Source organism: Danio aesculapii, chromosome 22 (genome assembly GCF_903798145.1).
Source record: "Danio aesculapii chromosome 22, fDanAes4.1, whole genome shotgun sequence".
Lineage (NCBI taxonomy): Eukaryota > Metazoa > Chordata > Actinopteri > Cypriniformes > Danionidae > Danio > Danio aesculapii.
In genome coordinates, this window is record NC_079456.1 from 17942149 (window position 1) to 17969625 (window position 27477).

The window sequence follows — 27477 nt, forward strand, 5'->3', positions numbered from 1 at the left end:
TTCATTATTATTTTATATTATTATTAACTTATTTTTATTAAATGTTAAATGTTCCTAATTGTAATTATTCTTTTTGCATATCCTAGCCTCAAAAACACTGTAAGAAATTTAGTTATATGGTTTAGTTTTGGTCATGTTTTGGTCTTTTGGACTAGTTACGTTCTCATGAACTATAGTACCTCAAATCTAGTAACTTGGTGTTTTTAATTTTTTTTTTTTTTTTTTTGTTTCTGTAAAAAATATATCTGTTTGTTTTTAATTAAATAAGCATATTATGGGATTAATATTGTAATTATTAATTGAGGCATTCAACCAGAAAATACTCTGCAAAACTACATAATGCAGTCTGAATTTCTACTGTTTTAGGTTAAGTATTTGTTTTGTATTTACCGTATTTTTAGCTAGTCTGTTTTTTTGTTTTGTTTTGTGCTTGTTCTTTTCTTATAAACAATACCTGATCTTGTGGCTTGTTGAGAACTGTTTTTTTATTGTATTGTTGTATTGTGTTTAATGGATTTGTTACATTTATTTTTCATTAAATATTTAGTTTATGTACTTATATTAACATTTTAAGCATTACTTTTTTAAACCTTAACACAGAAAATGCTCTACGAATATTCACTAGCTAGCTAGGTAAATAATAACCCTAATAACAATACAATCTGAGCCTTATCTTTGACTTTGTGGTTAGTTAACAGTGAATGAAGAGCAACAGAAAGCAAAGGACAGACATTGATGAAGCAGCTCATTCCATATTTAATTAAAGCCAGGCCTGAATAAGATGGCGTCTTTTTGTTGTTGTTGTTTTTCTGCGACACCAGCCCATACGGATCATGATATTAGAGAGCGTTTGGGGATTTCTATAATGTAGTGTAAGTGTCTTTCTCATGGCCTTGCCCAGGAAGCTCAGGAGCTGTCAGGAATATTAATGGCGGAGCTCGTCTACCTGCAGGAGCCCATTGAGCTCGGGACACACACGCTGTCGCTGTGATTTAATACCCAGCTCGCTGTCTGTCTCGCTCTCCATCTCAGAAACACAAACAAACTCTGATAGCATCACCAGAGATGGGCAGAAAGACTGACGCAGCGCCTGTCACGTTCAACACCACGGGAAGGGCCTGACACCTACTTTTTTAGCAACAAATGTACACTTTTAGTTAGAAACATTTAGGGCGCTCTTTAGTAGTGCAATTAGAATGCATTGAATAATAGTTTTTTTTTACTATTATTAACACAAAACAGTCCCCCTCAACACATGTACTGAGGGCTTTTGGGGCGGATGAACTAAATTTAATGTTTGAAAAAAATATCTGGGATCTTATTCTTGCACGAATACATTCATCATCAATAAACACTAGGCATACTTTCATTCAATTCAAGGTCATGCACAGAATACACTGGTCTAGAACTAAACTGAACAAAATTTTCCTGATCTTGACCCAACTTGCCTTTGCTGTACAACCGAACCAGCCACACTGTTACATACTTTCTGCTTTTGTTTGAAACTGTCTGATTTTTGGGGGGAAAAGTCTTCAGTTAGACCCAAACAATAGACTCAACCCCAGCACTGTTTGGAATCCTGCCAGAGTATGTTGAATTAAATTCATTACAGGCCGATAGTGTAGCTTTTGCAACTTTACTATCTAGATGACTTATTCTTATGAATTGGAAGTCAGCAGCTTCCCCTTCTAAGCGGCAAGGGGTTTTTGATTTCTTACATGCTCCTTGAATGGAAAAGATTCAGTTCGCAATAAAATAAAAGTCAGAACAGTTCCAGAAAGTCTAGAGCCTTTTCTAATTTTTTTTAGGAGGCACCTATAACTTGATCGCATTTTTTTCTTTCTTTTCAATGTATAACTTTATTTGTTTGTTTGTTTGTTTGTTTAGTTATTTATTTGTTTATTTATTATTTAGTTTTTTAATATTCTTATTTTTATGTTATCTAATGTTTGGATATCCTTGAGTGTATATACAGTCAGAATTATTAGTCCCTCTTTGAAATCTTTTTAAAATATTTGCCAAATGATGTTTAACAGAGCAAGGAAATTTTCACAGTGTGTCTGATAATATTTTTACTACTGGAGAAAGTCTTATTTGTTTAATTTCAGCTGGAAGAAAAGCAGTTTTTAATTTTTTATGAACCATTTAAAGATCAAAATTATTATCCCCTTTAAGCAATTTTTTTTTCTGACTGTCTACAGAACATCATCGTTATACAATAACTTACCTAATTACCCTAACCTGCCTAGTTAACCTAATTAACCTAGTTAAGCCTTTAAATGTATATTGAAAAATATCTAGTAAAATATTATTTACTGTCATCATGACAAAGATAAAATAAATCAGTTATTCGAGATGAGTTATTAAAATTATTATGTTTAGAAATGTGTTGAAAAAATATTCTCTCCGTTAAACAGAAATAGGGTAAAAATAAACAGGGGGGCTAATAATTCTGACTTCAACTGTTTGTGGTATTTTACCTTTTATTTATATACTTTAGTGTATAATTTTGTTTTTATGATTATTTCTTTTTTGGTGAATTGTATCAGTGCATATATCTACAGTATATGTATTAATGTATATTTTATTGTCTGACCTAAGATGAACCTAATTATAATAATTAAAAATAATAATAATCACAATAACATTTGGACATTTACTAGGATTTATATGTTTTAAAAAGTAAGCTAAAATGTAGGTTTTTCCATATTTGTGCCTTAAACTGTGTTTATGTATTAATTATTGAATTATAAATGTCAGATACTACTATTATTTTTTTTGCTAATTAAGTTAGTGTACCAATAATAACCAGGAAAAAATATGTTCTGCGTAATGCATATGTAATGTAAAAAATAACTTTGGGACTCTTTGCAAAGAGAAAAGCAATCTCTACGTAATGCAATATGTTTAATTAACAAGACCAAATTGCACATGATATACAAGACTCTTATTTTGTAATGTTTTCACACATTCTCTCTGCTCACTTAAACATTTGAGGAAAATAACATTTGCATTTGCACAACAGCTATAATTTTACGTATATTATAATCTCAACATCATAACTGTGAGTGGTGTACATTAAATCAGTAATTTATTTTAAAACTTTTTATGTTTAATAATCACATCAGATATCATTGCATTGGTTTTCCAATCCCAAATTAAAATACCTTCATAAATTATAAATATAAAAGACATTTAAAAGTGTATTTATTAAATAATTATGGAAATTTTAAATTCATATTTTAATTCATATTTTTAATCATAAATCAATAATAGCCTGAAAGGAAAATCTTCTGCATAATGACTTTTAATTGTGATAATAATAATACTTTAGTTATAAAATGGGTAACACTTTATTTTGATGGTCCATTTGAGTATTAGTAGACTGTCTGCTTACTATCTGTTGATACTGCTCCTTCAACAGACATTTAACTGGCTATAAGAAACATTGCAAGTACATGTCAGTTTACACTAACCCTAACCCCAACCCTAACCCCAACCTAACAGTCTACTTATAATCTAATGAGAATTAGTTGGCGTGTAGATGCAATATAACTTAAATTCAACAAACAGACCATCAAAATTAAGTGTGACCATAAAATGTCATTTATTTAAGACTTTTATTACTTTTAACTACACTTTACAAACCCGCTGGGGATTATTTTAATTTCGCACACATACTTCTGAATAATAAATACATTAAACAGTATATTTCTAGTCTTAAGAGCGAGTGATACGCTCGTGCTCCTGATGGGTTGGTTGTGTTCATTGTAGCCTGTTCGTCCAGAAATCATGAATATCTGTCACTGTTTCTTTTTAGATGCCTGAGGAGCAAGCGTTCTGTGTGCTGGTGAAGATCATGTTCAACTATGGTCTCCGAGAGCTTTACAGAAACAACTTTGAAGATCTTCACTGCAAGTTTTACCAGCTGGAGCGGCTGCTGCAGGTTTGCCCTTTGCTTTCTGAGTAATGCTGCGCTACAGTATATATCGCTGTAAGGTTTAGTGTGATTGTCACACAAAAGACTGATTTTATTAAATATGTATAAGCTGGACTTTAGAGCTGAGCACATACAGGGTTTCAGCAGGCTTTCAGCAGGCTGTGCATTCTTTAGCTACTAACCAATCAAAATAAAGACTTAATTTAAAATTTTCCTTTAAATGAAACCTTTAAAACATCTAATTGTAAAAATAACATGAAAGAATTTTATAAAATACTAAAGTTTGTGTTTTAAAGTACAGCAGTTAGAAGTATTTTAGTCTCATGGTACAGTTCTCACTATTAACAAACTATTAATGACTTTTAGCTCAATAAACTCCTAATTTACTACTTATTAGTTATTAAATTGGTTTTAGGATTAGAGATAAGATCATGCAAGATATGTATTTATCAGTACTAATAAACAGCCAATATCTTAATAATAAGTAGGTAATAAGCCACTAGTTAATAGTGAGAATTGATGCCTAAACTAAAGTGTTACCATTGTTTCTTATTTTAATATTAATTCATAATGATCAATACAAATAAAAGAATAATGACTATTACTGATCGGTCAAAAACTATTGGTGGTTCTCAAATTGCAAGTTTCTATTTCATAATTTGTCATAGTCATAAATCACAATTGCAAGGAAATAAATACAAATTTGACTTCTGTTAATCAGTTTTGGGCAATGCAAATAATTATTTTTAAAGATCATCCAATTTAAAGATTAAAAAACATCCAGCTGTGCAAGAAAACATCTTACATAAGCAAAGTCATCTTTCGCTACTGTATTGTTTTTAATAAATGGAGAACATTCTAAATCCTGGACCTTATTCTTGAAAGAAAACACGACCAATAAAAAAGGGTGAAGCACTTTTACAATAGAGGCTAGAAAAAATGTGAAGCTCTAAATTTGATTATTATTATTATTATTAATTATTATTATTATTATGTTTTCATTTTTTATTATCCGAATGGCCAAACACTGACAGAGGAAAGTTGAAGCTTGCCAGTTTGTTATTTGCCTAATAAATTACAATAGGCTACAGTTTTTAATTTGAAACTTTTTTCTAATGATATATGATTATTATATTTGTCATATTTCTTCTAAATATTTAGGAAATATGTTTGGTACATCAAAAAGTGTGGTTATGATGACCATCGAACAAGCTAATTCAGCTAAAAACAGTGCTTAAAATGTCACCTAAATGCAGAATTTAAATCTCATAATTTAATTGAAAAAAAAAAAACTCTCCACTTTTTGAGAAAAAAGAACCACCCCTTTCACCAGGCTGGCAACGGTCCTGAATAGTAAGTCATTAGCCCCTTTCATACAGTGATACCGGTAAATACCTGGAAAATTACCGGATAGACTTTAAAAATTCTAATTCAAAAAAGCGCTGTTCACACCGGCAAGGATGTTCCGGAATTTTTCCGGAAAAGACCATTCACACATCATTTCCAAAATACTGATAAATTCTGACATCATGGTCTCATGGTCAGAATTGAGACCTCTTAAGATTTATTTATGGATTTATTTTCATGTAGTAATTTTGGCTCAGCATTTTTTAAAGAAAAAATTAGAAGTGCACAATATAGAGCCAAAAATTACTTAATGTTTGAATAAATGAATAAATTAATCAACATTTGGAGATAAAACTATGAATTATAAGAAAAATTGAGTCAGAATTGTGAGCTATAAACTACAAGAATTGTGCAAATTGTATGTATGAATTGTGCAATTTTGACAAATCTTTTTTCTTCAGAAAATGACAATAAACAAGTGCAAACTGAGATGTGAACTCTGAATTATGAAGTCACAATTGTGAAAAAATAAAGTCAGACTGATGAGACGTGAACTCAGGCTTACAATAAAGGTCAGAATTGCAAGTAAAAGGCCCTCAATATCTTGTAATCTTGCAAATTTGTTTGGTTGCGAGTTTATATTTTCCATTTAACTGAATTAAGCCTTTAAGCTGAAATGCCAAAAAGTGACAAATCAAAATGGCAAAAATCACTTTTTGTCATCCCCCAACACATGTCCATTGTGGTCTGCGCTATTTGCAGCACATTTCTGCATTTGCATGTGTTGTGGGAATTTGTTATCTAATTGATGATGACGATGCGTTTTCTAAACTTGCAGCACAATTGAGCTCTCTCAGCCACCATACAAAATGACATCAAAAAATGTCACAAAGATGTCCATTTCATGCTGACTTCAAATTCAGTTCGCTTTATAATTGCCAAAAGAAGTTTGTCTTAGTTCCTGTAAAGTGTAACTAGTAAATCTGGCTCTTAGTCTGGAGTGATGGCCCTATTGTGAGCTGTTACCCCAGCACACTGGAAAATGAGTTTTAATTTTGTGCTAAAATCCAATTAGCCCTGAAGTAGCCCTCTTTCAGTGCTAAACTCAACCTGGTTAGTATCGACTAACTCTGCTACTACAAGAGTGTTAGTATCGATCAGGAAAACGTGCTGTACGCCACTCTCTGGAAGAATTCCCATCTCTTGTTGTCCTTTCCTCTGCATGTGTTAACCCAACATTCTCACCTCTTCCATCTACCAATGCAATCTACCACAGAAAAAAGTGCTCCAGAAGAAAAGGTCCCTTTGAGATGCTGATTTAAGATGTGCCTTTGTAGATGTCGGTTGCCTCTGATTTATTCTCTGCATGGTCTCTGAATACATACTTTTCCCCATTCAATATTTTTTTATACTTAAGGTTATTGCACACTGAATCCAAAATTTCGTCTGTAATTTTCGGTGTTAAAAAATAAATTTGACCTCACGTTGTGTGAATCATATTGACACACTGCCTCCGAAACTTTTGTTCTTAATAAAAAAAATAAAAAATAAAAAAAATCGCTTTGAGAGGAGTTTTGACAGTTCAGAGCCACCGTACAAGCGAAAAGCTAAATACAGAATGCGGTTTGGTGTGTGTTCATAAGTTTGACGTACTGCTCATAGACATTACGATAGAAAGCATGGTCCACTTTCAGTCCGTTGCTTTGACACGTCAACACGGCCGCCATCTATTTTAATGTCTGTACAGGTAGTCTCTGTTCAGGATTTGTTAACATACATGAATGTGTGACGTATCACAAAATGTATCAAAATTCCACTGATTTCCGGAAACAGGCTAAACTTTGCATTTCGGAATAATCCAGTTCAGATCTTTGGCAATGTTCCTCTTTCTTGTTGTACTTTGGAGAAGAGAGGAGAACGTACCACTGCTTAAACTGATTCTGAAATGTATTGCGTTTTTTCGTAATGGATTAATTAACATGCATTGGACTAACTGTGCAATGTTTGTTTACATGATGAATTTTTTGCATATGAATAAAAAAAAAACACATACGAAAATTTCAGACTTCAGTGTGCGATGACCTTTAAGGTTATGATCTAAATAACCTCTACATTTGGCTTTTAAAGCTATAGATTAATGCTTAATCTAATTGTGGCTTGTTGAGGAGTTTTAGTTTTAATAGTATTTTATTGTTTGAATCATTTGTAATCTGTTGCATCTTCACGATTTTTTTTCTTCAGCCATTTCATTTATTGATTTAATTTCCCCTTCTTCAAAATCCCCTCAGATTTTCAGTATTGATATCCTCCATAACCTCAGAGCTTTTGTTTTTATATGATTGAAAACACTTTTGCTTTAAAAACATACACACACTTATGAACATTGAGTATTGTTTCCAAAAGTGCTACTTTTCCCTTGCTTTTTTTAATCTAAAAAACACTCTTAAAAAAGAGACATGACCACACACTTGGATTTCGTGTCTTTTAAAGATCCTCACATGAGTGCCACATTTTAAACCCCGGCCTCAAGTTAAAAGAATTTCAACTTCTACATGTAGCATCACTCATCAATGTGAGTTCCAAAGCAGTGGACCAATAGGAAGAACTAATAGATATATCTGTCCGTCTGTCCGTCTGTCCGTCTGTCTGTCTGTCTGTCTGTCTGTCATTTTTATCTATCCATCCATCTATCACTCTATCCGTCCGTCCGTCCGTCCGTCCATCCATCCATCCATCCATCCATCCATCCATCCATCCATCATTTGTTTTGTTGCTTTGTTTATCCATCTAACTGTCTGTCTGTCACTGTCTTTCGTTCTATCACTCTGTTTCTGTTGTTTTGTCTTTGTCCTTCTGTCAGTCATTTTAATTTATTCTTATATCTCTGTCTGTTCCTTTTATTTCTGTCTGTTCTTTTTATGGCCAAAATCTGCAGAAAATCTGAGACTATTTTGTGCCATCTGCTTGATTTTTGCCTTAAATTTAGCATTCATAAAATCCCTAATTTCTGGAGGGACTGCTCAACACACACAACAACTGTCAGTTTTTCTGTTGACTATAGGTTATGCTTTTCCCCTGCACTTACCGTCAGTGTTTCTCTCCAGGAGCTGCTGCCGGACCTGTGGTCTCACTTCCAGGAGCTGAACCTGGAGGCTCACATGTATGCATCCCAGTGGTTCCTAACACTGTTTACCGCCAAGTTCCCTCTCTGCATGGTCTTCCACATCACCGACCTGCTCCTGTGCGAGGTGATACATCCTCCTCTAATCACAAAATCACAGTAACCAGAGCCTGACCTGGTCCTTTAACCAATAAGGTGTAACTGCGGCTGAAAATAACAAGTGCAGCGCAACATAAATAGAAACCGAGCCATTGACTCTTTTTCACTCACCGTCTATACAGTTGTAAATCTCAAAGGATATATATTTTTTTACTATTTTAGTGTGAAAAGTACACACTTGAATTTTGAATACTACTAGAGTAGAGAATATGTAAATTCAGGGCCTGATTTGTCAACATTAATATGAGGTAGGAATAAATGTGTGATTTACATATCCAGAGGTGTGCTGGTATGTAACTGTTGTTGCCATACTGTAATCTGGTAACTGTAGATTTAGAAAATAGAAATGATCATTTGGGTCTGATTTGGATATTACTATGGTTTATCATTTAAATTTATTAGGAGTTTCAAACCCTTAATGCGTTCAGTAATTATTTATGTTGATTAATAAAAATACAGTTTCTTTTAGTTTTGTTTGGAACGCATGTATTAGTCTTATATTTTCACACTTTTACACATAGTGCATGTAAAAAATATGCTGTGAAATTGCAATAGCTTCAAAAAGATTCTTTAAAATTCTTTAAAATTTAATTCTTTATGTACTGTAAATAATAGTAAATGTAATACTATGTGTAAATCATGGGTAAAATATATATTTTTAAATAACTTTGTAAAACTAATATTATAATTTTTTTAATTCTTAGTCTAATTCTGACCTGGGTTGGGTATCGTTTGGGGTTATTTTGATACCGGTGCTAAATCGATACTTTTAAAATGGTACCCAAGCCAAAACGCTGCTTGAACTGATATTTTTTAACCAAAAAATTATTTGTCAAAAAAAAATAAATTTAATCCTTATAAATGAACAATATAATTATATATTTATCATTTTAAAGTTTAAAGTATATATCAATTCATATTTTATATATTTTAATTGCATTAATATATTTATTTTGATCATTTGTTTGTTACCATGAATGCAAGACTTGCATTATGCAATTAACATTACATTAGCTTACTACTAACCTGTGGAAACGCTGTCATCAGAATCAGTGAACTCCTTTTTTCTAGGGTTGGGGCTTGTGACTACGTTTACATGGACATTGATTTCTAATGATTTGCCTTCAAGACAATAATATGATCAAGGTGTTTACATGAGTTACTTTTTGAATGTTCCTTTCATGATTCCGTGTTACGTTATAGCGCACAGATCCATTAATGTCATTGCGTCACCACACTATCCAAGTTTCCTCCGCAGTTTCATGCAATTAAATTTTTTTTACTTTAACTGCAGTTCTGCACTTTCACTTTCATTCAGGAACATTTCAGTCATGCCGTGTCCGTATCTCTCAAAGTTGTTTAGAAATAAATGTTTAAAGATGCTGTGACACAACGCGTACCTATGTGTGCCTTTGATGCACCCCTTGATGCTTTTTATGTCCTTGTCCCAGCACCAGTGGCACCGAAATTCATATGCTGATTCAGAGTGGTACATATTGGTTACGAGTTTCTGGACCCAACCCTAATTCTGAGTAACCATATTTTTTTCAAAATATTTCAAAGTAATCATTTTGTAGGATTGTAGTTCGATCTGTACAACTTAAAGTTAAAATTGACATTAGCATAGATGAATGCTGTTCAAATATTGATCTTTTGCGTCATAATGCTAGTGCATAATACTTAATTCTAAACTTAATTAAAAAAATCTATTTAGAAGTCATAATTAAAAACAGACAGAAAAGTTTAAATGATTTCTGTAGCTAGAAGAATCTTTTTAAAAGTGAGATGCTAATGGTCTAATCTGATTTAATGATTTATGCTAAGCTAAGCTGAAAGTGCTCCCACCAGACCAGAAGATCAGCTAAATGGATAATAAATGGTAAAACTCAACTGTTTAACTCTAGGACAGTGTAGTTTTACTTTAAAGGAACAAATGTGTCATTTCTTTCTATTTAATATATAAAAAATCCTTATTTCTTTCCTAACCAAACACACAGTCAGCTTTCAAACAGCGGATAAAATCGGAAGGAAAAGTTTGCTTGTTTCTAAACTTCTTGAACTCCGTTAGATTTCCCAAAGCATGCATCCTTGACTTCTCAGAAATGGGCTTTGTGTCTTTCCGAAAGAAACGCTTCGACCTTTCTGCTCCTCTGAGAGCTTTTCCTTTTATTTTTTTCCCCCCATTGCTTTCATTGAGCGTCTGTAGTAGCCCGAGGCCAGACAATTAAAAGTTTCCTCAGCCTGTCTCAGTCAATGAATCGCATGATGAAAATCTGTTAGATGCTCCTTCCCTCCTTCTCTCTTTCTCCATCTATCAATTCATCTCTAATTCATTAGCGCTCCTCCGCCTTTTAAGGCTCTTCTTCTAATGTTGAGTAACTCAATGTCATCTTGGTCTTTCTTATTCATTCGCTCTCCCTCATTCATCATTACATTTCAGTCTACTTGTGTTTTGTGTTTTCTTTGTGTTCTAAGATTAATCACAATGCAAAAAAACTCATTTTAGATAAAGAGTAGGTAAAGTGAAAAATATATTTCAAATTGTTGGTATATTTGACAAAATTATCACTTTGAACTTTTTTACTGTGTGGAAAATCGATTTTGCTAGTTTGCATAATTTTGCTATAATTAGATTGTTTTGATGGTTTGGATGATTGTTATTATATTAATCAATCAATTACTATACATTTTAAATAATATAAATGATTGTAAATTATTAATAACATAAAAATGTTATTAAATTAATTAATGTTTGTATTATTTGTGTTATATTATAATTATTGTTATATTATGCATGTTATAAATATTTATATCTATTTTTTGATCGTTTGGATGGTTATTATATTTAATGTTTAATATTATATAATATGTAGTGTTATGTTTATTATATTTAACTATATATATATATATATATATATATATATATATATATATATATATATATATATATAATATAATACAATAAAAAAATATATATATAATTTATTTTATTTTATTGTATTATATGTTTTTGTATTTAGATGTTCTTTATTATATATTATTAATTTAATTTAATGTTATTTTATTTTTATTTTATATTATATTTTATATTTATTTTATTTTATTATATATATATTTTATTACATGTTATTGATTTTATTTAATTGAATTTTATTGAATTTATATTATATTATGTTTGATATTTTATTATATATATATATATTATTATTATTTATTTTATTTTATATTAAATTAAATTATATATTATTTTATATTTTATAAAATTATCTATTAATTGTAATATATTTAACTTAATTTTATTTATTTTATTACTAACTTTTGTTTTATTTTAGCATGGCACACTTACGTACTACTACAATATTTTAACTATTCATGTTTATTCACAATATTTCAATTTTTAAATTAGTTTTATATTGTATGGTATTGTATTAAATTTTGTAGAATTATATTACATTACATTATATTATACTATATTATATTATATAGTGTTTATTCTTATATGTTAATATATTTAACTAGATATTTTTTTATTAACTTTTTATTTTAGCATTTCACACTTTCGCAGTAGCACCACAATTTAACCCTATTCATGTTTATTCACAATATTTTATTATATTTTATTATCATATTGCATTACATTTTTTAAATTATTTCATGCATTTATTTTTTGTATTAAATTTTTATTATCATATTATATTATCTGTTTTTTTTTTTTTTTTTTTTTACTATTACACTAGTGCAACTCCTTTTCCATTATTGTAACTTTTTTTCCTCTGTGCCTCATTATGTTAATGTAGGCAAATTGCTCCATTCGCTCTGCCCGACACTTTCCCTCATACCCACAATAACTATCAATCATGGCATGTCCACTTCCCTTTCAGACCCCGTATTTCTTGCATAACCGAAAACGTCTACCACTAAAGTCTTATCCTCCCTCAACAAACACAAACACACAATTATGCCCCCCTGCGATCTCTATTTAGCCCCCCAGCGCCATCTAGAGCCTGTCGGGAGCAGTTTGGCTGTTATTAATAGCCAGGGCTGGTTATTTTTAGCTTGGTGTTGCCATGTGAGCAGCTTGTGGAGGCGATGCTCGAGACGGGTGTTTCCATGCGGAGCTGAAGTCAGCATTGCTTCTTCACTCGCCACTGCGATGCCACCTGCGCCCCTATAACACACACATACACACGTTCATGCACACACACTCATTCACACGCATATATCCACACACACAGTCACTTGCATTTTTGGTTTGCTATACTTGTGAGGACTCTTCATAGACATGATTTTTCTACTGTGGAATTGATATATTGGGTTCCCTTATCTCTCTAAACCCCCTCATAGACCCTCATTCTGCAGTTTTACATTTCTAATTTATAAGCATATTTACCTACGGGGACCACAATTTAGGCCCCCATTGTGATGCAAGTCCCCATAAGGCTCCCACCAGATATAAAGACATACACTCACGATTATGCGCATGCACACAAACACACTCACACACACAACAGACACATCATGCAAACAAACACACATGTACTTAGCGCACACTGACACAACATACACACAAGTATACATGCACACAAATGAGCATATACACAAATGAAAACGCACACACTCGCGCACGCATACAAACGCCACACAGACACAACACACACATACACATAAAACTGCACACACACTTACACAAAAACACGCACTCGAACAGAAACGCACATGCATTTGCATACACACAAACACGTAAGCACTTGCACACACACAAACGCACACACTCATAAACAAACACACCCATTTACAGTCACATCATGCAAACAAACACACATTTACACACACACACTGACACAACATACACACAAATATACATACACACAAATGTTCATATACACATACAAAAACACACACTCATGCACACAAACACAACACACGCATACACACAGAACACACACACATATACACAAAATTGCAAACACACTTACAAACAATTGCACACACACAAAAACCCACACTCATAAACAAACACACACATTTACAGTCACATCATGCAAACAAACACACATTTACACAAACGCACTGACACAACATACACACAAATATACATACATACACATAAATTTGCATATACACGAACAAAAACACACACACACACACACACACACACACACACACACTCATGCACACATACAAACACCACGCAGACACATACATGCATACAAAATTGCACACACAAACACAACACACAAACATATACACATGCACTTGCACACACACGAACAAACACACGCTCACAAACAGAAACACACATGCACTTGCACACACACAAACACACACACACACACACACACACACACATGTGCTTACACACATACAAACAAACACAAACACTCACAAACAGAAACACACATGCACTTACACACGCAAACATTCACTGACACACAGAAACACTCACAAACACACACACTGACAAACAGAAACACACATGCACTTACTCAAACACACACATGCACTTACACACACACAAACACATACACTTGCACAAACACTCATAAACAGAAACACACATGCACTTGCACACACGCAAACATTCACTCACACACAGAAACACACACTCACTAACAGAAACACACAACCACTTGCACACACACACACAAACACACATAATTACAAACAAACCCACACATTAACAGACACATCATGCAAACAAACACACAGATAAAAACACTCACACAGACACACAAACACACACACATACAAACACCACACATTCATGCATACACAATTACACACACACACACACACACACTCACAAACAGAAACACACATGCACTTGCACACACAAACACTTACTCACACAGAAACACACACTCACATACACATGCACTTACATACAAGCACACACTCACAAACAGAAACACGCATTCACGCACGCACACCTTGATATCCTCACACACAAAAACACACATGCACTTGCATGCACAAAAACGCTTGCACTCACAAACAGAAACATACATGTGCTTACACATACACACACTTTCACATGCACACACGTTTAAAAAACACATATGCACTTGCTCACACAGAAACACACACTCACTCACAGAAACACACATGCACTTTCACACAAACACACACACAAGCCTGTCAGTCCACCTGAGCACAATAGCTCTTCTCCTCCTTCAGCTGCTGTCACTCCTACACGTTCAGCTCTTTGTATGAATCCAGCTATTTTAGGAAATGCAAATGCGCTCGACATCACGCCTGCAGTTTCTAGTAGAGCGCAAAAACAGCCCTGCAGGTCTTCTGAAACCATTTAACACAGCGTACTGCAGGTGAACCCGCTCAAAACACTCACTCCTTCTCATCATACTAATCAACAGCTGACCAATTACATCAACAAACATTTACTGTATTACAAGCATCTAAAGTGTTATTTTTAAATATACAATAAAATATGAACTAATTAATATACAATTACTAGGGCCAAACAGAATCTGTGGACATGTTTAGCTATTTCTGCTGAGAATTTTGTAAAAAAAATCTGCGGATTTATGCGGAATGATTTTGGGAGTATCATGACTAAAAACTTTATATATGAAATAAAAAGTAATATTTAACTTGTATTTAAATTTTACAATGCAAATCCAATTTGATCCACTTATTTTGTAAACAAAGCAAGTCTCTCATATAATATATCTACTAAAAGACAGAAAATATTACTTTACAAGCTGTATTGTAAATAAATCTTATGAACATTTTCATATTAGTCAATAATATTACAGTAATAATAATACATAGACTCAATGTTGGGCTAAAAATCTGCAGAAATCTGCGTGTGCAGATTCCGTGTGGGGCTAACAATTACATGCACACATCACTGTAATTTATATAAAATGACAGAATAGACCTCATTACAGTTAAAGAGAAAACAACATACAGTTGAAGTCAGAATTTTTAGCCCCCCTTAGAAATGTGTTGAAAAAATCTTCTCTCTGTTAAACAGAAATTGGGAAAAAAAATTAACAGGGCGGCTAGATTTTTTTCAACACATTTATAAACATAATAGTTTTAATAAGTAATTTCTAATAACTGATTTATTGTATCTTTGTCATGATGACAGTAAATAATATTTTACTAGATATTTTTCAAGACACTTCAATACAGCTTAAAGTGACATTTAAAGGCTTAACTAGGTTAATTAGGTTAACTAGGCAGGTTAGAGTAATTAGGCAAGTTATTGAATACCGATGGTTTGTTCTGTAGACTGTCGGAGAAAAAAAATAGCTTAAAGGGGCTAATAATTTTGACCTTAAAATGGTGCTTAAAATTTTTTTAACTGCTTTTATTCTAGCCAAAATAAAACAAATAAGACTTTCTCCAGAAGAAAAAATATTGTTAGACATACTGTGTAAATTTCCTTGCTCTGATAAACATCATTTGGGAAATATTTAAAAAAGAAAAAAAATTCAAAGGCGGGCTAATAATTCTGACTTCAACTGTACTACATATGAAATCCATATCATCTATCGCTATATTTAAAAACATTTTAAAGACTGTCAATTTAGAACAGTGCACATGTTTTAACAATTGGTTATGATTTACTATTAAAATATTAAAATAATTACTTTAAAATATACTATTTTTGTGTGTGTGTATGTGTTGTGACATATATATTTTTATTTTTTGTAACTCTGTCCTATGCTGCCTGTCTTGACCAGGACTCCCTAGTAGAAGAGATATTGTACAGTATCTCAATGGGGCCTTCCTGGTTAAATTAATAAATAAATAAAATATGCATAAAATATATATATTAGTTGAATTCAGAATTATTCGCCCCCCTTTGAATTTTTTTCTTTTTACAATATTTCCCAAATTATGTTTAACAGAGCAATAAAATTTTCACAGTATGTCTGATAATATGTTTTATATCTTCTGAAGAAAGTCTTATTTGTTTTATTTCAGCTAGAATAAAAGCAGTTTTTAATTTTTTAAACACCATTTTAAGGTCAATATTATTAGCCCCTTTAAGCTAATTTTATTTTCCACTGTCTACAGAACAAACCATCATTATACAATAACTTGCATAATTACCCTAACCTGCCTAGTTAACCTAATTAACCTAGTTAAGCCTTTAAATGTCACTTTAAGCTGTATAGAAGTGTCTTGACAAAAATATCTAGTCAAATATTATTTACTGTCATCATGGCAAAGATAAAATAAATCAGTTATTAGAGATGAGTTATTAAAACTATTATGATTGGAAACATGTGTTGAGAAAATGTTCTTTCTGTTAAACAGAAATTGGGGGAAAAAAATAAACAGGTGGGGCTAATAATTCAGGGGGGCTAATCATTTCGACTCTTCAACTGTGCATATATATATATATACACATATTTATTTTTTTAAGACATTTTAGACTCGTTGGGTTTTCTGAATGTCTTTTATTTCCCTCTAATACAGGGGTGGGCAAACTCGGTCCTGGAGGGCCGGTGTCCTGAATAGTTTAGCTTCAACTCTACTCAAACACACCTGAACATGCTAATCAGTGTCTTCAGATCACTAACTATCTATAAGCAGGTGTGTTTGATCAGAGTTGGAGCTAAACTGTGCAGGACACCGGCCCTCCAGGACCGAGTTTGCCCACCCCTGCTCTAATATCTGTGGAATGATGCAAATTATATATGAACAAATCCCTGTGTAAAAACCCTCAAAAAACACTACCTGACAAAAGTCTTGTCGTGTATCTCAGTTTTAGAAGCAACAAATAATATCTTGACTTCTAGTAGATCATTTGGCATCAGAAGTGGCTTTGGATTCATCTTCAATGCCACCTCCTTTGTCTTACCCCAGACATGCTCAGTAATGTTCATGTCTGGTGACTGGGCTGGCCAATCCTGGAGCACCTTGACCTTCTTCGCTTTCAGGAGTTTTGATGTGGGGGAGCGCTATCCTGCTGAAGAATCTGCCCTCTCTTGTGGTTTGCAATGTAATGGGCAGCACAAACGTCCTGAAACCTCAAGCTGTTGATGTTGCCATCCACTTTGCAGATCTCTCGCACACCCCAATACTAAATGGTACCCCAAACCATGATTTTTCCTCCACCAAACTTGACTGATGACTGTGAGAATCTTGGGTCCATGAAGGTTCCAATAGGTCTTCTGCAGTATTTGTGATGATTGGGATGCGGTTCAAGAGAGGATTCATCAAAAAAAATATACCTTCTACCACTTGGAAGTTTATTATTTGTCGATCTTACAACTGGGATTGACGACAAGACTTTTGTCAGATATGAATGAAGCTGTGTAGATTTGTGTACATAAAGGTGCTGAAATGGCAATTTATGACTTGAAAACTAATATTGAGAAAACAACCTTTAAAAACATGTATCGCTGTTGAACTATATAGGCACAGATTGATCAAATGTGATCAAAGAAACGCTTAAAAGTATATTTTGTATGTTTTCTTTCAATTAGATTTGCTTAGTACTTTATAAAAAGGCAAAAAGACTCTCAAACTAGCTTGACAGGTGCATGGAAAAAATTAGTCTTCAAACTGTGATCTTCTGTATTACAGTAAAGTGTTTTGCTGTAGCTCCAGGCGGTTTGCTGTTCAGATGTTGTGGCCTTGTGTTTGTGTGTGTGTGTGTGTGTAATTGTTTTTTAATTTCTTCACAGGGATTGAACATCATCTTCAATGTGGCGCTGGCTCTCCTCAAGGTACTGAAGCTCATAAACATTACTTTTCCTTGATTGTTCTAAAATAAAGGGAAATTAAATTCGATCAAATAGGTTAAATGGCAAAGTTTTGCTTAATTTTAAAATATTGAATTGGTTAGAAATGGGGAAAAATGCTATTCATTTTATTATTTAAAAAAAAAATCACGTTTAATTTTTTCATCATTATATTATATCATAATAAGATTTGTTTCTACATTGTTGTTTATATTTTTTACATTTATTGACATTATTCTAATTTGAACTGTTAGCTAGCAATAGTCATGAGCAGTGTTATTGTGTTTATATTATATCGTCATAGTCATTAATATTAGTTGGCTTTTATATTCAATTTCAGTACATTTTTATTTTTACTTTTTTTTTATGAATGCCATTTTATTCATATTTGTTTTCTCATAGTTTGTATAAGTATTTTGCATTATATTTGTATTTATTCACTTTTGCTAAAACAATACTAAGCAATCATAATATGCGCTTGTTAAGTGTGTGACGTCATGCGAAGCAGCTTCCGGGTCCAAGCGCTATATAAAACTCATCAAATAGTTGTAGCAAACGTTTACAAAGAGATGTATTATTTTCGAAAATCCCATACGCAATATATATGTCCAGGCCTAATATCAGATGTCCAAAAAGTGATCATTTTCTTTATAAATTGTTAAAATATTGGTGTTCGTGATGCAGCAAGTCCAGAGATTGATGTGTACACCATGATTTTATATAAAATTCACTTTAATGTGTGATATGACTAAAAAGAGATCATAAACTAAATATTTCCCGAATGATGTTTAACAGAGCAAGAACATTTTCACAGTATGTCTGATAATATTTTTTTTCTTCCAGAGAAAGTCTTATTTGTTTAATTTTGGCTAGAATAAAATCAGTTTTTAATTTTATTAATTAAATTAAATTGTTTATCTGAAGCATGGTGCCTGCAAATCATGGTTGTTTTAGTTTTATATTCCCAATAGTTCTCCAAGCAATAAATAAATAAATAAATAACAATGCTGAGTGTGTCTCCCTCTGCTGCCCAGAAGAAATATTGCCCATTTAGTAACCCAAATATTTCTGTCCAGAAATGAAGTATGAAAACATAGTTTATCAGTCATTGTGTACATAATATATAATTATACAAATACTGATCATCACGTATAAACACAGCTTACAAAATGCTACGTACAACGGAAATAAGCTCAATTTATCACTCTTTTTGTAACCACAAATGCCATTTGTCTTCTCATAAGATGCATTGTCTCGTTAACCCAGCGCAATAATGAATTTGATCCGGGCGTCTGGCTGCTGTCGGAGTGATGTATGCCTGCGTTCCGGATTGTTGTTGTGCTATTATTGATCATCAGCGTCTCGAAGGGTGAAACTTTGTGCAGCTGTGGGCCTTTCGAACTACTGGGTGTGTGTGTGTGTGTGTTTTTTTTAGAGGTTTACAACAAACCAACTATGTTACCTGTGCATTTATCTGAAAATCACCGCCACACATTAAAATGTTCACCAGCCAATCAGAATCAAGCATTCAACAGCCCCTTATTAGCGTTTTAAAAAAAGAAGTTTTCAGTAGACATTAAATATCCAAAAAAAAACAAACAAACAAAATAAAAACACAAGTCTGTTCAAGCACATTAGGAGGTGATTTGTTTGAAGGAGTTCATCCTATCTACCTTTTACTTATGCCCCAAGATGGTTTGTATTAATTGTGCGAGTAACTTTCTTTAAACTGTAACAATCAGTAAATTGATTTAACAAACAATGAAGTGACACTGTTCTTCTCACAGGTCATCCATCCCATATTTAAAGAAAAATTAACAAGAGACTATTCGATTATTTAAAGTAATAATTCTTATAAGTGTATGGTTCTAGTTATAACGAGTCTCATTAAAGGTCCCATGTAATAAAATAGATATATTTTTAGGTGTTAGTATCAGTATGTTAGTTTTAAGGATATCTATAAGCTGGTGTGCTTCAAAACAATGACAAAATTTGCATTTACAAAATACAAAACTGATATAAAATCCACAAGCTTGCAGTTTGTCACTTCCATCTAAGTGTTGTCACGATACTGAATTTCGGTACCAATCCGTAATGAAATTTTTAAAAAGTACATTTCCCCCTAACAGAGAGCGCTGTTGAGAGCATTCTTAAACACTGCTGATATGCCATTGTGTTCATGTGCTCAACAGAAATTACTGTGATTGGCCATGAAGGTCATCAGTTCACCGCTGTTCACAGTGAAAACACAGATACAGGGACACCGGAGCATTTTAAAGCTGCGTAGATCAGCTGGTCTGTCTGTAAGCTGACATATAAGCGATTTGCTGATGAATCGACTGATCTTCGCGGATTTAAAATGCTCCAGTGTCCTGTATCTGCGTTTGCACTTAGTAAACAGTGGTCAAGATTGGTGAGCTGCTGACCTTTACGACCAATCACAGTCATTTTTGTTGAGCATGTGAACACAACGGCAAATCAGCGCTGTTTAAAAAGCGAGATTAAATGTTAGCGGGAAATGGTTTTTACATTTTTTTAATTTTGGTACTGTAATTCAGTATTGTGACAATACTACTGCCTAAATGGATCAGTGATGCTTTTTGATATCACCTCATACTTCATTCATCAAACTTCTGACCAATCAAATGCTCTCTAGTATTTAACATGTCCCGCCCCTTTCAACACGCTTCTCATTTGCTTTTCTTTGATGTGCTTTATCTCAACCGCTGTCACTGGCAGAGCTGTGTAAAAATCGAAAGGGGAGGAGCTACTATATGTCCCACCCTGTCTTCATATTTCAGTTGAGATTACGTCAAATTTCTAATTAAAAAATGCAAATTTCTAAGCACTTTAAGGGGCCGATCACACCGAACGCGCTTTTCCGTTCCAAAAACGCATGCTGCCTTTTTTGTTGACATGAAAAAAAGAAGTGCGATGCACTCACTAGGCAACGACTGAATCAGCTGTTGCTGTTGCTGTTTATATTGTTATAAATGTAATATTTAATAATGTTGTGATTAATAATGATATTTAAGATTTGAAAAGTCATACAACTCATGATAACATGAAACAGCAACCTCTAGTCTGTCCTCCATCTTTAAAAGTCTCTGTAGTTGTCTTGACAACACAAACAGTGCTGTCACCTCAATTGAAACCCCGCCTCTGCTTTCATTTGCTTGGAGAATGAAAAAGACACGACTGATGTAACGTGATTTTTCCGCTCAGGGTCCGATCATACGTGCTTTTACGTTACAAAAACGTGAGGCACACCACACTGCCACACACCACACTTTTGTTGACAAGAAAAAAAAAAAGAGCGGTGCACTTCTTATGTTGCAATGCAACGACTGAATCAGCTGGGTAATGTGCATCGTGAGTGTTGCTTTTGATATTGGTATAATTTTAATATTTAATAATATTGTGAAATTTAAGATTTGTGAGTCATACAGCACCGGATGACTCAAAACAGCAACCACTAGTCTCTCCTCCATCTTCAAAAGTCTTTGTAGTCGTCTTGACAACACAAACACTGCAGGCACCTCAACGGAAACCCCGCCTCTGCTTTCATGTGATTGGAGAATAAAACCGACATGACTAACGTAATTCGCTTTTTTTCGCTTAAAGTAGATTTTTTTTCAACTCTGAGTGCACAGTACTCAATGGCAAAAACTCAAGGTGCAGCAGGCAGTTAAAACATGAGGCGGGCTAAGTGCATAAGCAGCACACAAAACTCTTGCGGCCGTTAGAAAATCATTCAATAAAGGCGCCTCTCAACGCGAAATATGCGTTTGGTGTGATCGGCCCCTCCGAGTTCACTTTTTCAACTGCGAGCCCATGGCATGCAACTGCAAAAACACGATTGCAATGCAAAAAGCGTGTTTGGTGTGATCGACCCCTAAGACAAGACTTTTAGTAGCCTTCTGCTTTGTTTTGATTTGATTATTGACAGTTGAGGGATATCAAAGTCCCTTTAAGGCAAGTCATTTTACTCGGCGGCCATCTTTGAAATGCCTTTTGGCAGTATGCTTGGGCATTCTGTCTGAATGGGGAAACATCAAATTCTCCAAAATTGCTTGCCAAGCTTACGATTGAACTTCATATTCGCAATCACAGATAAAATTAAACAAAAAATGTCTCTTTAGTTTGATTTCTAAATGTCCAAATCGCACTAAATCTGCAGAAACTCACATCTGGTCCAAGCCCCTCCCCTAGAGTATCGTCAGTCTATAGCGATCGATGATTGGCTCCTGTACTAGAAGGCAGGCTTTTTTCCACCATATAACGATCGATGATTGGCTCCTTGTACTAGTAGGCGGGGCTTTATTCACCATACTGACAGTTACCCTTTTCCCCATTTAAAAAGAGTGACATGTCTTGTGTATTCTATAGTCTTTGGGGATATGTAATAAAATCTACTTGTGACTACCTGTGTGTTTATCTGAAAATAACCACACAACTTAATGTTCATCAGTCAATCAGATACAAGAAGACTCTTATTAGTGTTAATAAATGTCTTTCAGCAGAGCGAGAATAACCCCAAAATCTCTTTTTAAGCAAACCGATCACATTTGGAAGCACTTAGTTAGAATAATATTGACCTATAAACCACACATTTATTGATAGACTCTTATAGTGGTTTGGAATAAAGTATATATACAGCGTCTGCTGCGATTTAAAGTGCGATGTGTCATCATCTGTTGGCCAACACCGAAGCTTTTCCAGCAGTGTTTTTTTTTTTCTCAGCACAAATGCATTAGCCTGGTCCACGACGCCACACCTTTGTGTAAGCAGCGCTGGCAGGATGACGAATGGAGCTAATGCAAGAGTGGCCTCAATGTGTCTGAGCCAACCTATAGAGGAGAAATATCCACTGATTTAATGTTGAGAAATAGACTGCTCTTCCCTCTTGTGTAATTACGGCTGAACAGTGATCTTGGGTTTCTTTTTAAGGCTCCAGGTGTTGGGGAAATATGAGCAGATTTGTGATTAAAGATCAAATCATAAAGAGTGCTGCAGTCGCACTAGCTTGATGGTGGGGTCATTTATCAGGTTTAAGAGCAACATTTGGTTTTGCTGTTTTGCCTAATTAGTTCTGATAAATGTCTTGTGTTGTTTATGTCATAGTGCATATGAGGCGTAAAGATATATAGAGATAATATGAATGTCAAAATTTCTAAAGCTGGTTTGAATTAGTGTAGTTTTGTTTTATGCTTGTTTTATACTCGAAAATATGTTATATTTGTTCCAGTTATAGACAATATGGACTCTATTTTAATGATCTAGGTGCAAAGTCTAAAGCGCATGGCTCAAAAGCATTAAGGGAGTGTCCGAATTCCCTTTTGCTATTTTAAGGATGGAAATGTACGCTTTGATCCCTGATGCATGGTGTAAAAGGGTTGTGCTTAGTCTTTTAATGAGTTTGGGTGTGTTTTGAGCATAATGTGCATTAAACCAATCAGAGTCTCATCTTACATTACCTTTAAGAGTCAGTTGTGTCACGCCAGTGTGCATTTGCTATTTACATGGCAGACTCTGTAATTGAAAAAACTGAATGCTTTACTAGCGAAAAAACAGTTAAACAGACCATCTGCAGCGCAAGGATAAAGAATGGGTCTCCATTTGGCCTCTTTACTTTCTCTTTACTTTTACTCTTTACTCCTTTACTTTCTTGGATGAGGAAACTGTGTTGTACGCTCGCCACTGAAGACATCTATTAGCCTACATATTCAATTTTGTTTTTTAAGTGCAAAGATTTGTTTCAAAACTATTTCTAAATTCAGTTCTAATTTCCAGCAAACTAATAAATAAACAATAATAACAAAGTGTGGTCTTATCCAAACACACATCCTATTCTTATGCCCCATATGGTGATGCAAACGTCTCCAAACCACAACAAGTGGACAAATCTAAACATGTTTTTATTAAAACAAACATAAATATGCATTTAATAAATAATACTGCTAATAAAAATAACATTATACAACTGCAAAGTGTCATGAATGAACTGAAAAAGCTCCTCGGGATGAGGCATGGAGGCAGTGGCTTTTGTGTTTATGTAAAAAATAATACTTTTTGTAACATTTTAATCCTTCAATTTTCTTTCACATGTAAAGATATTTGTGTATTGCTGTACATCCTGTGTGTATTAAGCAATGTGTAAGCATTTGAACCCACATAGGCACATAACTAATGCGCTCTGCGCTGGACTTTAGAACTGCTTTTAGATGGTCAATGGCGGGATCCATTTCAGTTCAATAACAACGCGCCAACAATGCCCCTTAACACACCTCTATTTTAAAACGTGAAAATTAGGGTTGCGCTGGTCTGAAAATAGCAACAAATCACGCCAAACATGTCTTGCGCCTTATTGTGCTGGGTGTATGATAGGACCCAAAGTCTTCTGGTAAGCGTGTGTGTGTGTGTGTGTGTGTGTGTGTGTGTGTGTGTGTGTGTGTGTGTGTGTGTGTGTGTGTGTGTGTGCGTGTGCGTGTGCGTGTGCGTGTGCGTGTGCGTGTGTGTGTGTGTGTGTGTGTGTGTGTTGTTGACACTGCAATGTTATTGTCCCACTTGACAAAAATGAATATAATTAGCATTTGAAATGCATGTAGTTAAACATTTCTTCATCTTCCATGGACTTCTTGTTATAAAAAATGCTGTTATTAAATATTTATAAATTTTTGAGGCAAATCTCAAAACTATCCTATGTTTGTGACTGTCTAAAGCATAGTTCAATACATTATACAGCTATTATAATTCAAAAATAAAATTGTAAAAATTCTTTTTAAAACTATATTTCTAAAAACATTTGAATTACATTACATTGATACATTTATGTAATGCAATGTGTATTTATATAATGCATTTATTTTGTATAACCATACACCCAAAGCACTTCACAATCATGAGTGGGGTCTCTCCACACCACCATCCATTTGGATGATTGTGTACTGTTCACTATACTGGGGCATTAGGACTCAAACAAGACCGCAGGTTAAGCGCCCTCTGCTGGCCTCACTGACACCACTTCTCAGAGCAACCTAGTTTTCCCATGTGGTCTCTCTCATCCAGATACTGACCAGGCTCAGCACTGTTTAGCTTCAATGAGTGACCGCTCCTGGGCTGCAGGGTGATATGGCTGTTTAGTCACTAAAAACCATGTCCGATGGTTTGACACTATATATGCTCATTTTAAATCGGCACTTATTATTATTGTATTTTTTTTGGTCATTTAGGTATATTTATTGCCATTTTTCTCACTGGTTAAATTCTAAAAAATCCTATCAAATTGGTACTTTAGTATCTACAAATACTAGTCGTCCTTGTTTTAATTGTAAGCAGAAGAACAGAGAAGGCAGGTGTACAGAAGCAGAGCACTGAATGATGCGAATGTGCGTGCAAGGAAGCAGGAGCTGTGCATTAATGGAGCGAGCAAGAGTGAGGGAAACTAGAGGGGGTTGCACTGCCTCGCTCCTATTGGCTAACCATTACGACATTCTCCCTAAAGGCTCTCAAACCCCCTCCTCCTCCTCTTCCTCATTTCTCTCTCTCCTTTCTCTCTCTATACACCAACACCTCGCACTCTGTTTCTCCACATGTCCTCCTGCCAGTCCGCCTTTTCCCTTCGCAAGCAGTAGTTAGCATTTAGCATGAGTTACATCGGAGCCCGGACCATCATGTCCACTGTCCATTCGTCCACTGTCTCCAGTTCCCTTGCGACGCCCCTCCTATCTTGCTCTCCTCCTCCCTTTCCTCTACTCTGCCACCTTTTCTAGCATCGGCAGCATCTCTCTCTCTCTCTCTCTCGCGCGCACGCTGTCACAATCTCATGCTCTCGTCGACTCTCCCCATCGCCGCCGCTCAGACTGGCTCCATCAGCACCCGGAGCTGGACGAACCGAGGCCTGCAGACGAGGACAACAAACACCACCCCAGTCTTGCATCCTACACATTCTGGACTGGCATCTGGGATGCTTGTAGACCTCGATAGGATGCCTGTTTGTTTACTGTTGACAAGAAGTTGCATCTTTGATGGAGAGCAGAATCTGAAAGCTTCACGTTTCTTCCATCCTATCGCTGTTTCTTTTTAGATGAGCAAAACACGGAAGACGTGCCGTCCGCCTTGACAGCACCACGCGACTCTCCTCCTGCCTTGTTGCCAGGCAACAGATTGCAAATTTGGGAGGAGCCGGCCAATAATCGACCAGAATCAGGGCGTTTTTATGTTTTGTTTTTTAATTCCTTGTGAAAGCTAAATTTGACTAGATTCTACCGTCTTTTTAAACTAGGCGTGGTCTCCGGTTGTGTTTACATTGCAGACCCAAAATGCATCAGTGTACGTCTAAATTCACGCTTTGGTTTTTGGCGACAAATTCTCACGCTTGTCGAATTGTGATCGAATGACAACATCGCATTCGCAAAGACTGCGTTAGCGCCACCAAAGCAAACTTTTCAGAGCTTGGACGCCGTCAACGTGGCTGACTCCAAATCAGCCCCAGAGCCTCCATGGGAGGACGATGCTGGGGACTCTGGAGGGGCCCAGGAGGCGCTTTCACCTTTGACCCCAGAGAGGGACCTGCCTTCGCCTCTGTGGGCTCAGATTCCTCCTGCCGTGCGGAGACTGGAGGAAGGGGGCGCAGGAGAGGACAAGGCTGGGGCACTCAATGACCGAACCGACAGAGTCATGGGGCTGCTAGGAATGGGTCACCGCCTGTTTGTGCCCCGACTGCTGGCGGTGAGGGGTAGCTACCATGCTAATTGTGCGGAATTTGTCTGTGTTTATGTAGTAATTGTTTTTAATTGCCATCCTGTTACAGACAATTTAGTTTTTGATGTAATAACATTATTGAGATATTAATGTTATTAATTTATTAGGTTCACTTACTTTATTCAAACTATTGTTTTTTATTATACTTTGATATTAAACTATTAAAGTCACTTAATATCTCCTTTTACTCTTTATTTTTAAGATTTTATATGTATTTATTTTATTAATAATGCTTAGACCTGGCTTGACGTTAACTTTTTTGATCACCAGCCACTGTGGCTAGTTAAAATGGCCACTCGCCATTTTCACTAGCCACAATTTTGTTGTTGGGAAAATATATTATATGCATAAATTTGACTTTGACATGCAAAAATTACTTGATTTAGATTTTGTGTTATGTCCACATGCCTCCTCATTCATTT

The 27477-nt window shown here is 34.7% G+C and overlaps 1 protein-coding gene across 1 annotated transcript in view; it reads left to right on the forward strand.

Annotated features, from left to right (window-relative positions):
• Positions 1-27477, forward strand: part of rabgap1l (RAB GTPase activating protein 1-like) — a 160883-nt gene that overhangs the window by 106321 nt on the left and 27085 nt on the right. The window contains exons 16-18 of the mRNA XM_056448360.1: positions 3821-3946; positions 8392-8535; positions 18236-18277. Coding sequence (XP_056304335.1) covers positions 3821-3946; positions 8392-8535; positions 18236-18277 — 312 coding nt within the window. The remainder of the gene's footprint in view (positions 1-3820; positions 3947-8391; positions 8536-18235; positions 18278-27477) is intronic.